This window comes from Chiloscyllium plagiosum, unplaced genomic scaffold, assembly GCF_037043375.1.
Source record: "Chiloscyllium plagiosum isolate Xiang-an unplaced genomic scaffold, Cpla_swu_hap1 HiC_scaffold_35, whole genome shotgun sequence".
Lineage (NCBI taxonomy): Eukaryota > Metazoa > Chordata > Chondrichthyes > Orectolobiformes > Hemiscylliidae > Chiloscyllium > Chiloscyllium plagiosum.
In genome coordinates, this window is record NW_028270173.1 from 34758086 (window position 1) to 34778943 (window position 20858).

General features: G+C 38.8%; 1 protein-coding gene across 1 annotated transcript; it reads right to left on the reverse strand.

The window, feature by feature from the left end:
* Nucleotides 1–46: 46 nt before the first annotated feature.
* LOC148140639 (putative G protein-coupled receptor 139) lies at nt 47–19843 on the reverse strand. Its single transcript, XM_087978978.1, has 2 exons — nt 19783–19843; nt 47–951 (listed from the first exon to the last, which is right to left on the reverse strand). Exons 1-2 carry the CDS (start codon nt 19841–19843, stop codon nt 47–49), a joined length of 966 nt encoding a protein of 321 aa, XP_087835104.1.
* Nucleotides 19844–20858: the final 1015 nt, after the last annotated feature.

Consider the following 20858-nt stretch of genomic DNA (forward strand, 5'->3'; position numbering starts at 1 on the left):
GTACAACAGAGGGAGGAAGTTAATTTTTAATTCCAGCATTATTTTCCTAGTTATTCCTTTTATCAACCGAAATAAAGTGACATTTCAAGAGAGTGAACAGTTCCTTTCTGAACCTACTCTGCGTCACAGCATAAATGACGGTGTTTGTGCAGGAGCTCAGAAGCTGCAGCATGATGCCCACACTTTTGAAAATATCCAAGGGGTTGAATATGAATCTGCGTTTAAAATAGCTTTTAATTCGATAATGTAAGAATTCTGCAACTGTTGTCATCCACAGGAGAAGAAAACTAATGGATATTCCAAAAAGTAATAGAATGGACCTTCTCCGCTTCTTCATTTCAAGGTCCTGTGTTTTTTGCCCATTGCTGTCGTGGATACGCAGCTTTCGTCGGGCTTGACTGGCCACGAAAATGCACTTGACTGTAATAATGTTAAAGATTAAAATCAAAACAAATGGCAGAATCGGGGTTAAGAGCTGTTCGAACCAAGAAAATGCTATCCCGGCAAATTGAAAATAGATATCTGGTGACTCGACACAGCCCCGTGGTATTTTGTCAATTGTTCCAGTTGGAATATACAAGAAAGCCCACGATATGTTTTTTATGCAAAATGAAATAGTCATTGTGATGATAACTCGAGTAGCAGTTTTCTCAGTGCAATATTTTGGTTTCAGCTTCTGACAGCAAATGGCTACAAAACGATCAAAAGTAAAGGCAACTGTGAACCAGACAGAAATGTCTATGGCAGTTGGAGATAGGAATAGAATAAGTCTGCAGACAGAAGTGCATATCGGGAAGAAGTTCAAGAAATATAGTGCAATACTCCTGTGTAAAATCACATTACAAAAGATCACCATGAGATCTGCGGTTGCCATAGCCAGTAGGTACTGAGTGATACCTTTAGATAAACCACATTTTCCTTTAGATAGAATGAGAATTGCTATCAGGTTAACTGTGGAGGGAACAAAAAATTAAGCAGCAAAAAATAATTAACAGCAAAGTAAACTGTGTTAATGTAAAGATTTAACATTCATCACTTGCATTAATCTGTCTTCTTCTGAAGATTGTTTTGAGAGTTTCTCAATTATGTCACATATCTTTTTACATGGATCTAAAGTCGATCATAATATAATGCACCAGTTATTATTTTATGGCACCGAGGATATTAGTTTTAGAAATAAAAGGGGCACTAACAAATGATGCAATGAAGGAACACAAAAATCAACATTTTTAAAAAAATCGATGGTAATAACATAGGGAATAGAAGAATGGAAGTAATTCACAGTATGGGAGAAAGCAATGCCTGGGATAAAACAAAATATGGTAGACTGAATCGGGAATAGCATTATATTGTAACTGTCAATAAACATAAAAGAGGCAAAATGTATCGCAAGTCAGTAGAATAGTAGAAATGTTCAGATCAAAAAGAGAGACTAAATAGGAACAGAAGAGCGTGAGAAGATGACGATAATTGAGTATTGGATGGACGAAAATAGCAAGGATTGAAACTTTTCAAGCGAACGGAACACGAGGAATAAAAGTACTTTTAGAGAAAAATTACAATTGGGAGGAACGAAGAGAAGGTCAAAGATGGAGTTCAAAATTAAAAATTACAGAACACCAGGTTTTAATCCAACAGGTTTCTTTGGAAACACTAACTTTTGGAGTGCCGCTCCTTCATCAGGTTGTTGTTTCATCAGGTTCACAACCACCTGATGAAGAAGCGGAGCTCCAAATGCTAGTGCTTCCAATTACACGGATTGGACTATAACCTAATGTTGTGTGAGTTTTAACTCTGTACACCCCAGGCCAACACCGGCATCTCCAAGTCAAAGATGGACATTGCTATGTGAGTGCATGGCAACTGAGAGATCAACGCAACTGATTTAGCAGGCAAAAGGCAAAAGCAACCATACAATTTAAGGATGTGATACATACACAAAAATAGCTCACCAGGTACTCCCGCTACTGCGAGGAGAGGGTAGTATATGGCCTCAAGCTGAGCTGTTTGTGTCCAAGACATTTCAAGCTTGTCCTCCGCTATTGAAGTTGTTCAAGGCGAACGATCCATCTAAAGTGCTGAGGTTTTGTTTAAATATAAGGCGAAATTAGGAGCTGATTTATTTTGCATTCTGAATGATGTAATGATGTTCAATGCCGAAGGTTGTTTATTGCAAATCTTTGAACACAGATGGTTCTTACAGCATCTGGAGTTTCTTTGATGAAGTCATTAGGCAAGTTAAAAAGTTCATCTGCACCTTTGGGAGAAACAGGAGTAATTTGTAAGAATAACATATTATCTTGCCAAGAGAAGTTTGCTTCAGAAAGAACAGACGATATCTGAACGTAGATGATCAATGAGGCATTTTCATTTGAATTCTAAGAAAATCCTTTATAATTCCAGTCTGTGATTTTTTTACGAGCCTCGTACACATCTCTGTCATTTTTAATTCTTAGTCATTCTTAGTAACTCTCTATGCTTGGTTCACAATTTCCAACATTTCTCATTTCAAATTATTTTCACTCAATCCATCTGAACCTCTTTCACTGTATGACATAAAGAGAAAGCATTTGAAATATTCAGGAGGGCATGTGAAATTGGGAATTATGAGCTTACGGGTGCACACGATGAGAGATTGTGGTTGTGTTTCAAACTCCAGGTCTTTTGAAAGAACTCAGCAATGGCTACCTCACAAAGATGTTTTCCTGCCATTGAGTCAGTTTGTATCAAACTCATGGCATCCAATCATTTCTAACTTTTCTTCACAGGGTGCGATTTGGAAGCAATGTCATCCGCTGTTTCACTTCCAAAGAAAGGACATTCTTCCTCAAATACGAATATGTGTGTTCTCTGCATCCTCAACAAAACTTTGTAAAATGAATACAAGACTTTTTTTTCATTCCAAACTGCATGCAGTAAGAAAAGGCAACTGGCTATTTACATTCTCAATTTCATTCATGGATCAGTTGGAAACCCTTTGTGTTTCTTCTCAGAGTACATCTACATTGTACTGAACAATTAAAAACCTGACTTATTTGAGCAAATATTGTATTTTTTTCGTTGTCCTGTAGAAGTGATCAATCTGACAGTTCATACACTATGTATAATCTATCACCTTGTGGTGCTGTCACGTGTACTGTTCACTCCTCTTTGGGGCTCCATGTATCCATGCATGGCATTGTCACAGTGCTTTGCATCTTCAGAGAATTTGAGAAACTAATATCATTAAATGCAAGAAAGCTTATTCTAAATGACTGTGTTTCAGCATTAAACCTTCTGCTATTCCAGTCCACTTCACTACTAATATATGTTCCAAATGAGTCGGCATATTCCCAATGCCTTCATGTACACTCATACAATTCTTTGCTATTTATTCTACCACAACTACAGCCACATAGAACACATATGCATACTTGCTCTTGATTTCATGCCTGGATATTCGGGATTAAGTCACTTGCCTGTTGGTAGATGGCAGTGCTTGAAGGGACCCACTCTGTAATAAGCATGGCAGAGAATCAGACTTCTGTTTTTCCACCTGCATCAATGTACCAGAAGTGGTTGCAAGTTGAGAACCAATATGTCCAGTGATGTGGTGACATTACCCACTGAACTATCATCCATGCCATACTCGAGGAGTTACATCACAAAAAAGTTCCAAGAAGTATGATAGGCATGGTTTTCATTCAAGAAAGCCATGTTGACAGTGTTTCCTTTGATCTACAACTATTTGAAATAGTATCTATTTAACAAATATTCTGTTCTGTGGGTTTTCTTTCCACAGTGAATGTTTTCATGTTTGCCATTTTTAAATTTAATTTGTCAAATCTCAATTAATATATAAATGTTTCTTTTGAATTGTCGTACTTTTATCTACGCTGCCTAATTTATCATTTCATTTCATCAGTAAATGCGTTTTGCATGCTGTCCATTTTATAGATTTCATCTCACGTGCCAACATTTTGACATGATATTTTCACATCATACTTTATGTGTTTTTTTTAAAGAGTATGGACACTAGTCCAACTGAATTAGCCTTGAAAGATTTCCGTGTTTGGTAATAAAACATTTGAATCAAAACAAAATCATTCATTTATAAATGAATCCGTGCTTTTTATTCCGATTTAATCGATGATGTTTCAATACTGTTGTCAAGTATACATTGGGCTCTTCTTTAGAATGACAGAATCTTAGATTGATATGGTTCAAAAAATGCCCCTTTGGCTCAATGAATCTGCAGCACAAATAAAAACAAACATCTGGACGATCGACAAATCAACTGCTCATCCAAATACCTTTTAAAGTTTTCTCACGTAAAGTATATTCTCAGGCCGACTCCCATTGATATAGCAATGAATTTTCCTTCATCGAATCACCTCCACACCTTGTGCAATTTGCCTGAAATCTACACTGCCTCGCTATCCATCCTTCAACAAGGAGAACAGCTGCAATACCTGTCAATGCACCTCATAGTGTTGAATACATCAATTTGATCCTCTCACAGTTCTTTTGTTCAAACGAAAGCTGCATGAGCACATCTAGACCCTCTTCATAGCTAAATTACTCCATCTGTGGTAACATCATGGTGAGCCTAGTCTGCGCGCTTCCAGTGCAATCATATGCTAACCAGCACATCATGATCGGAACTGCATAACGAACTTCAACTGTCGCCTAACCACAGTTATGTACAACTTTAGCTCCCTGCTGTTATAAATTATTAAGCTTTCGCAGCACTGTTCCTCCTTCCACTAGACGAAGAAGCAGTGCCTGAAAATTTGTGGTTTTAAATAAACCTGGTGGACCACACCCCTGTATCGCATGACTTCTGAAATTGTCCACCTACTTCCACCAATGGCAACTCCACATTATAAATTTATGCTGTGAAGAGAAATGTCTCATACGTCTTCTTTACTGCACAACTAACCATTCCTGCTACTTTCTGCTTGCTCCCTCATTTATTGGGGATATCCTTGCCACTTCTCTCGACAATGTTGTAAAAGTTTCAAATATCCTGACCGTTAGCACAATGCAATCAGCTTGAGGCAGTTCTACACACTCTTGTTAAACCTTTAGTTACCAATAGGGATCCTTTCGATTGTGTCATAGTGAGTAAATTTAAGCAGAGTTCATACTTCTAGTATGCCCTTTGTCACAATGCTTCCCTCATTCATTGTCTCAACTACGACTTTTTCACTACAGTTTAAACATAAAATACTGAACGGAATGACTTCATTTGGTGGTCAGTTTTTATCATGGGTATACTACTGCCTCTGAGTCCGTCCCATGCATAGACATGAATACAGGATCTCATCCGATGTTGTCTGAAACATTATGAGGAAAACTATTCGACCAGCTGCGTCCTCTTTTGGATAAGATGTCAAACGGGGAGGCTGACTGTGGCTTTAGAAGACGTGGCATGTCCCACGAGCATAATTTCTAAGAAGAGAATTGTGAATATCGTTGCAGTCTTGAGGCCAAATTTTAAGTCTCAACCATCAACGAAATAATATCTAACTTTTTGAGACACGCCTGTGGACAAAACCGTTGCTGTGTTTGCTTTTCTTCACTACAGCAAAACTTTGGCACCAATTTTATTTAAAATAGATTGCAATATCTTGAGGTAACAACAAGAGCTGCATGAATGGAAGTTTGCTTCCGATTCACTATCATAAGCTGTCCAGGTCTTCTTTATTGTTGTGAATTTATGTTCTCAGAGAGAAAACTATTTTTAGTTAATGGATCTTTTAAATGTTGGTGGCATAAAAAAATCAATAATAACCCCATTGATGCAAATTAATGAATTGCTCTTAATGGTTGTTTTGAATTAAGTTTCAACTTCCATCCAAGATATAATCCCTTCATTTGTTGCTCGTTCTTTCCAACTTGACTGAAACTGCGTTGCCATATCCAGTAGGCAACATTTTCAATATTGAAGTTTGCTCCAACCAAACATATGTAAAAGCTCTAATACATCGTGCCAAACAGCATAACCGTTCAAAAATTTGGAACAGGCAAAACACCAATCATAGCCAACACACCAATCATGAGCACATGCTTGTAAAAAAAAAAATCCGAAGTGGGATGTGAATCTGTGAGTGGACAACATTTGCTGAATGACCCTGATTATGCATAGTAAAAACAAATCTTGCTCTGAATTTATTTTGGCAGGCTTCACAACATGACACACTTCCACCTACTTGTAGCTACATATACTGTTACCTGTGGCCCTTTTTGATTGCAGGTAACATGGAATTGGGTTTCCTCTAACTCAATGAAACAGGTGAGAGATATTGACTTAAAGTTTCCTCAGCCTTTTCGATGCAACACTCTGTCAAATGCCGTGTTGCTGCCTAAAGTTAATCATTGTCACCAGTAGGAAAAGTAAATATTGCTGTGACTGTCACTTATAGAAATAGTTGAGGTATCAGAATTTTGGATGCAAAGAATGGAGAGAGGTGTAGCACAAAAAGATTTCGAACAGATATATAGATGCAGACGGAGCTGGTAACGTGGAAGGAATAACAGGACTGAACCAGTATCTTCTTGGTTAAATCCTCAAAAAAATCTGAATGTATGTTGTGAGGCAAAATTTCCCTCCCGCGAAAACATTCTGTCTATCACAAATCATTCGTTGCCCCTCAAAACAATTTTGCCAGGAGTGGAGTGTTTCAAATGTAAGGAGAGGCTTGAAAGACTGAATGCTTTTTTTTACTGCAGCATACGATGTTGAGGGGGAACCTTATGATGGATATGGATAACGTAAGTGATAGTTGTCTTTTAACTCGTTTGGGGTATTTCACGAATCAGGGCATATTTTTCAGTTAAGAAGAGAAAGATTTAAATAAAACAAACACGAGGGAAAACGTTTTTACACGGAGAGTGGTTCGTGAGTGGAATCAACTTCCAGAAGAAGTACTGAATACAGGTACAGTTACCACGTTTAAAAAGACTTTTAGATAAGTGCATGAATAAGAAATGTTTGGAGAGATAGGGGCTATGCACAGGTCAGTGAGACGAGTTTAGTTTGTGTCTATATTCGGCATGGACTCATTAGACTGAAGGTTCTGTTTCCATTTTGTCTAACAGCCTGCCTTGATGAGTATTGGCTTGATGAGTAATACTTGTCTTGTCTGTTTTTGCAGTATGTATCCACTTTACAGACCGATTCAAAACAATTTCCTATAGTAGCAGTACTGAGACACATTGTTTTGCCGTCATCCCTCCTCCACGAACCCTTTTACCTTTACCAAATTCATTCAATTTGGATTACTTTACAGTGTGGAAACAGGCCCTTTGGCCCAACAAGTCCACACCGACCCGCCGAAGCGCAAACCACCCATACCCCTACATTTATCCCTTACCTAACACTACGGACAATTTAGCATGGCCAATTCACCTGACCTGCACATCTTTGGATGTGGGAGGAAACCGTCGCACCCGGAGGAGAATGTGCAAACTCCACACAGTCAGTTGTCTAAGGCGGGAATTGAACCCGGGTCTCCGGCGCTGTGAGGCAGCAGTGCTCACCACTGTGCCGCCGTGCCGCCCATTTTCTGCCCTTCTTTATTTCTAACTGCCCTATTCACCCGTCTACACAATATTTATTTCAGTACAATCCTCACAAAATAATTTCTTTCCCCCTTTTCCCAGTGTATAAAGCACTGCATGCAGATATCAGAGGGCTCTTTCAAGTATTCTCATTGATGATTCCTCAACAACCGATCGTGTTCAGAAATCCAGGTCTTGACTGAATTGGGAAAGTGATTGCTCATCCCCCAAGAACTTGAAGTTACAAATACAAAGATTAAGAACACATTAAATGTAATTTCAATACCAGATCAAGTTCTGAAACCAAAGTGGCAAGAGAAATAATAATGGAGATGTTTTGTTCAGAGCCTGGAAAGACATGAATTCGCACACATTTTCTTCTTTGCATAAGTACCCCGAGTTTTGAATCTCGATGCCTTCAGCTCGATCTCAGTGTCAAACATTGTTTTATGAAGAAATATTGAGCAGTTTTCATCAAACAACTCCGTAGTTGAGAAGAATGATCAGAGATCTAAATGATGCATAGAAGATGCTAAAGGCGATGACAAACTTGACGCTTTCCCCCCTTTTGGGACAATACAGAATTAGAGAATAAAGTGTGATAGATTTCAGACAGAGATGAGGAGGAATTACTTCTCTCAAAGGGACATGAACCTGTGGAAGTCACCAAATTTTATTTAGTAATGGGTTAAAGGGCCTTGGCTTGCAGGCAGGAAAATGGAGTGCAGGCCAAATTGAGATCAAGTATGATTGAGATCAACCAAATGATGGAACAAACTTGAAGAGCTGAAATGTCTACTTCAGCTCCAAGTCTTCATGCTCTTGCATCTGTAGTTGTGGTGGGGCATGCAGTTGATGAGAAAGCGGTTGTGCAGCTTTCTGTGTTACTGAAGTTATGCACCGTGCTGTTGGTCATGGTATTGGCTAGTTTTGTGATTCTGAGCAAAGATCGAATATGCAGTTGTCTTGGATATCAAAGTGAAAGGATGAAAATTGTAAAAAATGAGTGTCTCGCTGGAAAGGCATGACATTCCGAATACACAAACTGCATTCCATTGATTTTCCAATCCCCTATCAAGCAGTGTTGGCTATAAATGAATATAACGTTATGCACTTTGACAAAAGAAAACAGTTGCCTTTCGTCAGTTTTACGAAAGAGCACTTGCCTCATTAGCAATGATGACCGCCGATAGTAGTGAAAGCCGTGAGCTGGGAAATAAAGGTTTGTATCGTGATGAGTGTAATAATTACATTCAGCAATGGACCATACAAAAATAAAATTTCCTTACGTTTTCTATTCCACGTAGGTTGTCTCAAACAGGATGGGAATATTTGAACTAACAAATATACTATTCTCTTCACGTAACGTGTCACTTCTCTGGAGTTATCCCCTTCCAGCTGTAGCTTCACTGGTTATTTTCTCTGACTTTTCCGGCACCTGCACCATCTTGCTATTCTTCAGGTTTCTCGTGAGGTGGAGTGTTTGAGAATAAGGTCAACATGTGCTTGGAAAGTGGCTCATGTCACTCTCTCCTATCTGTAAATGTGTGGATCCACGTTGTTTCGCTGGACAGCTTTTTGTTAATTAGTTTACATGAGCCACAATTGGACATACTACATACCAAAAAATAATATCTTGATCAGCACTGAAACTGCAAACAGACGCCAACCAGTGTCCAAGTATCAAGTACCTGCATCGTGAATTCTCAGTTGAGTCAGCATTTTTGATAATAGTTTGGAAAGAATCGTACTCAGCACTGCAGCACTGTTGGGTTCCACTTTACAGTGCGGCGAAGTTTTTGTATCTACATTATAGAAAGCTGTGTTTTGCAATTGAAAACTGGAAAAGTAGTACACCCCTTGTGCAATAATCAGTGGCCACCCCTAAAAACTGAATGAAAGTGTTTCTATCCTCAAATGACTCATGCAGCAAAATGCATTCAGTCAAAGAGCAGCACGCATGGGAAAATGTTCTAGTACAAATAATTTTGAGGAATTGTTTAAAGCTGATACACATAAGAAATTCATTAGAGTAAGAAGATTGTTATATTGTCACCAAAAGAGATTTGAATACAAATTATGAGACGATCGGTGGAACTGAATACTGTTTCGAATACAAGTTATCCTTTTCCTTCAAATTCATTTCTCAAAAGAATATGAATCGCAGCAGCTCAAATGGACTTGTTACAAATGCTCTCATCAGAATCACGATGTGCTTTTTTCTGATTTGGCTGAATTCGGGAAGTTTCATCATCTTTTCCCGTGACAGAAAACGGATCTGCCAATATAGTCAGTTGCAATATTCACATTTATTTCTACTAGAGATAGAGTACAGGGTCTGCTCCAGATAGAAGGGAAATTGAACTTTGCAATGTTACACAAGCTAAACTTCAAAGCTAATGGAGATATACAGCAAAAGCTCGCCCTTATCAAACACAATAGAAGTTCAGTTGAATGTTTCACTTTATTAAAGAGGGTTGCAAAGTTAACATTCTTCAACAAAATTTCTTACACATCGTTTCAGTTTAATCATGTATACTTTCTAATATAAAATATAGACATTTTAACAATAGATATTACCAGTTCATTGGATACAATTATTGCATATTGAATGTAAAAATCTCTACTTGACTCACAATCTTTCCAAATGGGCTTGCAATTTACTTACATTGTTGAATGGAACTTACGGAGATGTCTGTTATATTTGATTCTTACTAAGATCCTATTTTGTCACTTTTTTTTGATTGCACTAACACAGGAGCAGATACTTGGACATTTTCTTGAAGGTCATAAAGCAAAATGCGAAGCAGTCTGTGTTATGGGAGTATTGATAAAACAGAACCAGTATCCAATGTTCCAAACTATGCTGGGGACATATATTGAGCAGAAGGAATCCATGAGAACTATGATGTTGTATGAAGTCCTTGTAGTTATAAAGGCCAGGAGAATTGCCAGGGTGGTCCTAATTAACTATTTTTACTCGTAATACAGCACTATTTGATCGCTTGGCATGTGTTCTGGTCACATTCACAATAATGTCTATTATTCTGCTCTCTCTACCATTCCCATTCTTGATACTCGTACCGGATACTTTTCATATGTTGATGTCACTGTCAACATTATTTTGAAGTTTGCTGAAAATATTTATTGAAGAGCGTGTCAAGTTGCTTAACTTGAAACAGTGGAATGCAGTTAAACATTCGTGCTCATTTGTGCAGCATCTTCATTGTTCGGATTTGCTGAAGCCAGGTTGAGAGAGCCAGACTCTTTAGAGAGCAACGCCTATTTTTCTTGAGTAAAGCGACGAGGAGAGATGGTGGAGAGAAGGCTGCCGGGTAAGTCAGTTTTTCCTACTTAAAAAAGTGCCTGACCTCGAGAGTCGGGCCTCCATTTTAAACAGAGCAGCGAGGAGAGCGGGCGGAGAGAAACGAAAGCTGCCGGGTAAGTCAAATGTTCCCACTTCAAAATGGACTCACCTCGAGAGCTGCCTGGAAGTTTTTAAGTTGGTAGGATCACTCACCTCCTCTAACCTTACTAAGAGTCTGTAATCTCGGTAAATTTTCAGGTTTTCCCTTTTTTTCTTTTTTCAGATTAGCGGATTTATGGCTGATAGGGCAGTTGCATGTTCCTTATGCAGAATGTGGCAGATGAGAGACATGGCGCATGTCTCTGCCGACCATAGCTCGGGAAGTGCACCCAACTCCAGCTCCTTGAAAACCATATAATAGAATGGAAGGTTAAAAAAAAGGTTAGAGAAAGAAATTGTGAATAGTGGTTAGTTAATTATTCGCTGTTATACTTTAAGAATTAAAGTTGTTAATTTTATTTTATATTGTTCTTGCCCACGAGAATGTTCACAGATTACTGCACTGGGTAAATCTTTTCCGTGTTGCCGGTTTTAAAATAAAGAGAGTTTACCCCGTGTCATAACATTGAGTGGCATTGCCAAGTTATCTCAAAAGACTTTAAGTCCAGTAGTCGAATAGTGTTTATTAAAATACTTTTGTGCTCTGCAACAAAACAAAACTCGGAAGTGTAATATTTTCAGACGTTTGACTGATTCTTCTAAGTTCATGCATTACCAATATAAGTTCAAGTAGTAGACTGAGAAATCCAATAATTTAAGCAAGTTCAGAAAAAGACTATATGCAGCAATGTGAACACCAGCTCACTGCCATCATCCCAGATAACTTCTCGGCCAGGTCCAACTGTTAAGAGAAACCAACAAAGGTCTAGGAGAGACAGAGATCTGTGCAAAATATTGAGTGTTTAATTTTGATGGTGTGACTTTCAAATTTCTGGCAGTGACATATTAATGAAAACTGAGCAACACATAGTTTTTCTGTTGATATAATTCGGTTATTTTATGAGAAGTGTTGAATACCACATGATAAGATTTCTGTTTTGTTTTCTTCTAAGTTCATGCATTACCAATATAAGTTCAAGTAGTAGACTGAGAAATCCAATAATTTAAGCAAGTTCAGAAAAAGACTATATGCAGCAATGTGAACACCAGCTCACTGCCATCATCCCAGATAACTTCTCGGCCAGGTCCAACTGTTAAGAGAAACCAACAAAGGTCTAGGAGAGACAGAGATCTGTACAAAATATTGAGTGTTTAATTTTGATGTTGTGACTTTCAAATTTCTGGCAGTGACATATTAATGAAAACTGAGCAACACATAGTTTTTCTGTTGATATAATTCGGTTATTTTATGAGAAGTGTTGAATACCACATGATAAGATTTCTGTTTTGTTTTCTTCTCAAAGCTAAAATAAGCAATGCGACATTTAGGATAACAGAAATGTTATCTGAAGCTCTTTCTTTGAAATGTATATTGAAGATGTTTGTTGCTGTTCTTTTTAATGATTCTGTTTATGTGTACTTCATTTCAGAGAGAATATACAATAGTGATCAAATCTCTGTCATCTAACTGCTAATTGGCCTTTAAACATATTTGGAAGGAAAAATACAGTAAGAAGTTGCAAACACAATTATCAATGAGGCATTTAGGGACATGAGAGAAAAATACCCGAACAAAGGGGAGTTATACTATGACGATAACAGAATAGAAAGTGAGTTGAATACTGAGAAACACAGCAAGATTAAGCCATCTGTCTGAGAAGGTCGTCCCGTTGTCAGCCTTGCAGGTTAATAGACTGTGAAGTGCCCTGGAATCAGCATCACTGATAGGTAATGAGGGAAGAGTTTCCTACGGTCTGCATATCAGCAACTTAGTCAAGAAAGGGAGTCCCGTGGTCAGTAGGCTGTAAAGTCGTCTCCAATGTACATCTTACGTCATCACAGTGAACCAGTCTGGAAACAATATCTGCAGTCAGCTTCGCATAAACCACCAGGGAAGTGTATCCCGCAGTCAGCATCATAGTGAATCATTCAGAAAACAGTTTTCGGCATTGAGATTCACAGCAAAACAGTCTGGGAACAATTTCCTACAGAGAACATCACAGCAAAATAGTCTAAAAATGTGTGAGAAAGTAATGCCATGCAAATGGGAGGAAGGAATTAGTAATGTACAGTAAGGTGCGTTTATATGCTATTCTCATCGCTTGAGGTTTTTAAGATATTTATTTTGAGCTTTCAGTTTGTCAGAACAACCGTGCACTGATGTGGAGAAGAAGGCCCTCGAGGTTTTGACTTTATTTGATTTCAAGGACAAAGTAAAATTTTGACTGAGAGGGGTAAATCATGGAAGGCCCTGGCGGGCTTCTCCTTCTCCATGTGGCAAATTAGGAATAGTTTCACTTCTGGGCATCAAAAGTGTGCCAAAAGTATCTGAACGTGCAGCCCCTCCTAGCACGAGTTTCAAAGCTGAAACAGTCGTTGAGGAAATTGAAGCATACCACTAATTCCTAGAGTGTAGTGAATAATGCCTGCAGAGAGGTGGTCACTATGCATGCTAAAACGCCTGCATTCAGGGTAGGACCTTTGTAAATTCCTGATCTCACGGGAAAGTTCAGCCTCCCATTCGTATGGAATGGCCAACAGCATGATTCTGAGGTATTCTGAGTCCTTCATAGTATTTACAGGTTGTCTGACTGAAAAAAAAAACAAACAACAAAGGTGCACTTGTAATGGTCGAAACTAGGAATCAAGGAGTGTTAGATTAACAATTTAGGAATTTGCATTCAAACGTCATCATTGCAGATGGGGGAACATCAATTTATTTCAACATTAGTCTGATAACCCATTAACTGCCATCGATTGTTCTAAAAGTGATTTGTTTCACGATGTTCTTTAGGAATAGAATCTGTAATCCCTACCTCGTCTGCAATCTCCAGCACTTTGTTTAACATCTAACTACAGTCTGAAAGTGCCTGCAAATTCATTTCATACAAGGACATTTAAAGTGTGTTAACAAGTTACTACTTTGCCACGTGCCATTACAATGGATAGAACTTTTATCATCCAAAAGTGCTCCAGAGACAATTAACTACGTTTTAAATATATCTGTTGAAACAAAAAGGAAGCAGCTAATTTTCACAAAGCAAGTGTCCCCACTGAGTTTTCTGACAATGTAGAGTTGTTTTTTTTGGGGGGTGGGGGTGGTGGTGGGGGGAATTGAAAATTGTATAGTAGAACACAAGCCAGATCTTCATCGAAACAGTAGTATGGAAAGTTTTGCCTCACCAACGGAGGATAACTATATCACGATTTTGGCATCTCATTAAAAAGAGATATTTTCAACAATGCAACAACCCATTTGCATTGCCCTTTCAACAGCACAGAATCTTCTCGTCGTCTTCCACCCAAAGGTTCATTCCTAACCCTAACTACGACATACAGACTGATCTTCTACTATAGCAGAGCTTCTTCCTGCACTAATCCCAGCCAGTACTGCCAGTGATTTTGTCATTACTGCCCTACAAACAGTGCCCCAGAAAAGTCCTTCACCGCTCTTTCTGCTGGGCTCCAGCAATGCAACCCACCATCAAATCTTAATGAGATGGAGAACAATGTGTTCTATGATGTTGCATTGCAATTTTATAAAATGCACCAGTATTTCAGGAAGAAACAGCAACATTTGAAACAATTGCTGAAGGACTTATTGCGGTATAACAGGACATTATTGGTAGGGAAACTGACAAAATAAATACATCACTGTTCCTAACGATGCCAAGCATAACAATCATAGATGTCAAAATATTTTGAATTTACTCGGCTTATCTTACATATAACTTTATGTTTTTGACCTCTCATGACCTCCTCTTACATTCTCCCTTCGTAAGAAAGATCTATCTGCTTTGAGATACTGTGTATCATGGAGGTAGTGGGCAGCTGTTTACAGTTCGTCAGTGCAACAGAGTCGAGATGTGGAGAAGAGCCCAAGAGTTATTGAAGTTATTTGATTTTAAGGATAAACTATGGTTTTGACTTAAAGGGGCAAGTTATGGTAGGCCCTGGTGTCCTCTGCCTACTTCGTACAGCAAATCAGAAACATTTCCAGTGCTGGGGATTGGAAATTGCGTCGAAACTATCTCCAGCTGCAGCTCCTCCAAAACGGCTTTCAGACCTGGAGCACTGGTTGGAAACAATGCGGCACAATGGTGATTTTAAGAATATGGTGGACAGTGCCTGAAGAGAGGTGGTCGCTCTGGAGGCTAAAACGCCAGCTGTCGGAGTAGGACATTTGACAGGCGGTGCAGGAGTACACCGTGCCGATCGCCCGCAAATTCCCCACCTCACCAGGCCAGTTCAGCTTTCCATTTGTGTGTAACAGTCCTCAGCAAGACGAAGTGATATTCTGTGTTGATTTCTTATGCACTAATGCTTTCATAGTATTCACAGGCTGTTTTACCTACAAAGAAAATAAAGTGGTGCAATGACAATAGATTGTTGTCTGCGAATCAATGAGTGCCAGATTAGCAATCGAAGAAATTGTATTCAAACTTCACCATGGCAGATAGGGGAACATCAATTCATTTAAATGCTAGTCTTTGAAATGGGAACTCTGCAACTGCCATTGGCTATTTTAAAAGTAATTTGGTTCACATATGCTTTGAGGAAGGGAATCTGCAGTATTTACCTCGTGTGCAATATATCACACTTGGTTTGTCATTTAATACATTCTGAAATTGCCTTGCAAGTGATTCGACATAAGAGCATTTAGGGTGGGATAACATGTTATTACCTTGCTACATGCCATGAAAAATGGATCGTTAGAACATTTACAATCGATTACAGGGCATCCAAACTTTCTCCAGTGCCAATTAACCACTTTAAATGGCATATCTGTTGAAAAGGAATGAAGCTGCCAATTTGTGCAGAGCAAATGTCCTTTAGACGTTCTGTGACAATACCAAGGTAACCTTGTTTTTGTGAAATTGATCATTCCACAGCAGAACATAAGCCCGACCTTTATCAAAATAGTGGCGTGGGAAGTTTTGCCTCATGAAAGAAAGTCAACAAAATAATTCTTTTGGCATCTAATCGAAAAGAGGTATCTTCACAAGTGCAGCAATCCTTTTGCATTGCTGTTCCAATATCGCAGAAGCTTCTCTCAGTCCTCCCACCCTCCAGTGTAGTGCTGCCTCACTCTTACCCCATGGGGCGGCACACTCGCTTATTGGTTAGAACTGCTGCCTCACAGCACCAGGGACCCAAGGTTGATTTCAACCTCGGGTGACTGTCTGGGTAGGGTTTGCACATTCTCCCTGTGGTTGCGTGGGTTTCCTCTGGATGCCCCGGTTTCCTCCCACAATCCAAAATTATGCAGGTTACGTGAATCGGTCATGCTCAATTGCCCATAGTGTTAGGCACATTCGTCAGGGGTAAATGTGGAGTGGGGGTATGGGTCTGGCTGGGTTACTCTTCGGAGGGTTGGTGTGGACTTGTTGGGCCGCAGAGCCTGTTTCCATACTGTAAGTAGTCTAATGTAATACTGTGGCACTACAAATGCCCTGATCCTTCATACTGCAGAGCTCATTCAAGCACTAATCCCGGACAATTCATTTTTTTTCGTACTGCTCCACAAACCGTTCAGAACTCTTTTTACTGCTGATTCTGCTGACGCTCTGACAATGCAACCAGCCCTCAATTCTGATCGAAATGGGCAAAAATCTGTTCTACAATGTTGCATTGCGTTTTTCTAACCTGCACCAGCACTTCAGGAAGAAACAGCAACGTTTCAAACAATTACTGAAAGACTGAGTAGAGTATTCGAAGCATTATGGACATGAAAATTGACAAATAAATGCATCACTGTATTCAAATGTGCCATATATAACGAGCATGAATATCAAAGTTTATCGAACTTACTTGGTTTATCTTCAAATACTGCTTTACCTTTTTGCCTTTCATGGCTTCGTCCTCCATCCACCTCAAGAGAGACTGATCCCATTTCAGTGGCTATTTATCATGGGGATGGTGGGCAACTGTTGATCAGCATCCAATCATGGACTTCTGTTGCTAATGTCCATGAGTTTAAATGAATCTGTATTACTAGCCTCTCACGGTTTGACTTGGTTTATTTTGCTTTTGCGCATTATTCCAAAAAAGAGTATATTGTTTTCTAATCATGCGGTTAGGTTTAATCAGGCGAGTTGTTGTACTTGTACCCGTCGTTACCTGATATTAAAATTGTGATAATTTATTAAGGCTGACTACTGTGTCGTTGTTAGCATCGAATATTCTTTGTTAACAAAACTGCAGGCTAGTAATACATTAGAAAGAGTAGTTTCTGAATATAAAATTCTTGGAGCAATAATTTTAGAATATCCTTCCAAACTGAAAATCATCCAATTTACCAATGACCTCTGCTTCATAACCAAGCACTGCGAATGTTAATCAGATTGGCTTCTCATTAATATTGTTAATCAGTCGATCGAGTCATACTCTATTGACGTAATGTATCATTTTAGCATGATTAAAAACGTTTATTACACCAATTATAGCACAGCAAAACATGTCGAAATGCTCAGAGTTGATGGATGACGTTAATAGATGTTTGGCTGAACATGCTGCTTTAAAAAAAAAAATTGTTAGTTTCAAAGTCCAAAGTTTAGTTTCTCTTCATTGCACGTGACAGTATGTGCTATAATGTCTTGCCTCCACATTTCGCCTCTCTCTCTGTGGTTGTTTTACCCATGGGTATTTTAATATTAAGCGAATTACCTCGTAATCTTTTGGCGATGGTATTTGTTTGGCTCACAGGGATAAATTCTCTGCCCTATATTTTAGCCATTGATCGGCAGGCGGTTGGAGATTCTGCTCTGACCACTGTGACATTGGTTCACTCGGCCAAAGGGGTAAAGTGGAAATCTGACTGGAAATCTGAATTTGTGTTAAGAAAAATGCACTTTGTGCAATAGAAGTAAATGCCAGAATTTGGTGATCATTAATGCATCTCATTCCTTGACACGCGGTTTCAGACACTTCAAGTGAGATCTCAGCCCAGAAAACAATATCAACGCAGCCTATCAACGGTCAAGATCATTAATCATGTTTGATATATGCATTGTCTTCGTCGGATTGACTTCTTCAGCTATTGAAAGCAATACATCGGATGACATTATGCAACCTCACCAAATTCTGGGCCTGTTTTCCCATTGTCTCTGACGAGACACTTGGAACCCGAAAGTAATACTAATTTATATTTGAGGCTGCGCTATCTGTTGGCGATATTAACTACCATTCAACAGCAAAATAGTCACAGCGTTACTTAAGACAAAATAGGGCATGGTTTGTGAAGTTTGTAGCTCAGGTTGACAACACATCTATCCTGAGACAGGCTAAGCAAAGACATACCAGAGAATTCCTAGTGGCCTCGCACTCCAACCACAACGCCATAAACAAACACATAGATCTAGATGCCATCTATCAACCCCTCAAAAACGAACAGGAAATGACATCACCATAAACCCCAGGAACCCCATCCAGGCGAAAGATATAAATAGAAAGCAGGAGACAACTGCATGATTCATTACTTGTGTCTGTGCATTACATCTTACTCATTCTACATTTTGATTGAAGTCTTCCCGTGTTGTAGTTTAATTAGAGGTCACTCTTTTGTGAGGAATACCTGGTTATATTCCTCAGATGCAGTTGTAAATTTCTCATTGAACCAAGGTTGATTCCATGGGCTTGATTCCCTGTTCAAGTTAGAATGTTGTCATATGGGCACATTAGTCACTGATTATGGCAAAGTATCTCACAGCCAACGCTGATTATCCACAGGGCCTTATGGACACCCAGTTGTGAGGTGCCTGATAAGTTCAAAATCTATCCAATTTAGCGTGCTGATATGTCGCCACGAGTGGACCTTCATATTGATACCGTCACTTGCAGAAGCATCTGTTGCTTGTGTTGGTGATTTCAAGTCAGAATGCGTTCTTCCTTTTGTTGAATAAATCAACACTTGGAACTAATTGAATCCAGTCCAGGTCATATCCAAATCGATTTATATATTTTTTTTCGAAACCACATCTTTTGTTGGATCCCTGAAAAGCTTATGTTTTAATGTGGATTTTAGTACACGCTCCAACAAGGAGTGCAGAGATTGGAGTGATCGTGAAATTCAAGGTCGGGAATCCTTGTTTGTTGCATCTGTATCTGTGATATTTCATTGAATCGTGGGAAATTTTCAGGACTCTCAGGGTAACTCCATCTCGACATGCAGTCACACTTTGGTCAGGATTTACCCATTTATGATGATGACACTGCTTGGAACAGTGGCTACAAGTTATAATATCGTAAGAAGCATTATTTAAGGTTGTTGTTCCTTAACACGTCTGGAGGCCAGCTATCAATATTTTGAAAGAAATGATCATAAAGAGGATATTGCAGGGTCAGAGGACTGTGAACGCCATTGTATTTAAGGTTTCACGGTCAATTTCTGTGGTCTGTGTGATTTCATTCCTTTTATTAGACTTCCAGTGCTTTGTTGCAACTTGGTGACTTTGCTAGCTTCTGCAGAAGGCAGTTATGAATTAACAATATTCCTTGCGCTTGGATTCATATGTAAGGCCAACCAGAAATGAACAATCGACTTCATTCCGTAAACGACATCAGTGAAACAGACACGTTTTTATTTCCTGACAATTGAAGATAATTGCAATTAAATTATCTTTTAGTTCCAGATTTACACAAACTTAAAGGATAATACATACCGTGTCTCTTGATGGTTTTATTAAGGCATGAAATGTAAACACGGCAGGAAGATTAAAGTCCTGAAAGTTTTCTCCTGTGGAAGAGAGGATGGTTTCCATAGCAATACTTACCGTCTTTCTGGAAGACAATTACGATAGTCAAATTCCTGACGTCGGTTTTGGAGGATCCCATTTCACCATATGGTTATGGGACAGATTTTTGATATCAGATATAATTTCTGAATAGTTATACTGGAATGGTATCAGTTCAGCGATTTGTGTTTTTCATTTTTTTGTTGCTGTTTCGCAGTTGTTCCCCTGGTAGCAGTTGTTCCATGGTTTCCACTGCATCATAGTGGGGTAAAGCCTGAGAGCACCAGCATCCACAATGTATTCATGCTTTAAAGTTTGTTGAAAATCTTCTTTCTATCTTAGATCCATGAGATTTTCATCCTTCAGAAAAGAAGCTCCTTTCTTATAGTGGAGAACATTTTGTCTATTTGACATTCGTTTATAGACAAAGACACTGAGTGCAGAAGATCTTTACATGTCCTCATGGAGAGCTCGCCGCTGGATATAACAAATGCCACAAAAAAAGCAAAGTACAGGCAAGATTGCTGCGTGCATTAAAGTCAATGTGTAATGTGTACTCGGATTATGTAAGAAGAAAGTATGGTCATAAGCAGTGAGCGCCTTCAAAACATTTCACATGAAAACAGGACATATGCCAAAGCAATGCATTCCATCAGTATATTTCCAGTTGAGAAATAAGTCAGCATATCAGACGTCCAAAAGATTGGTACTAAATAGTGGTGGAGATTAAATAAAATTTACATCAGTCAGACCATAGTAATGAAAAAATAAACGGCACAAAAGAATGAGTGGTCCCCAGGACTGGATCGTTTCTATGCATGGTTTTTAATTCTGTATTGGGGTCTATTTGATTTGCTATAACTTTAATGTTTCAGTGATAACTTAGTGCATAAAAGTTCTTCCAAGCTCAAATGCTCTGTTCCATTCTTCACAACATCCTTCAGAGGGATATTGAGGTTTTAAGAAAATACCAACTGGAATAAATTCAGGTACAGGGGAATTATGACAGAAAAAGTATCTTTGGGAAACTACTATTATTCTTGTGGAGAAACGGTGTTTGATGGGAAATTCGATGAAAGTGTACACGCCTATAATATTCAGAAATGATAAATACG

Excerpts from the sequence above, each read along its gene's own strand:
- LOC148140639 (XM_087978978.1), bottom strand. The coding sequence starts at position 19,843 with ATGGGATCCTCCAAAACCGACGTCAGGAATTTGACTATCGTAATTGTC. Across the intron at positions 952-19,782 it reads AATTGTCTTCCAGAAAGACG|TTAACCTGATAGCAATTCTC; the intron begins GTAAGTATTGCT and ends TTCCCTCCACAG.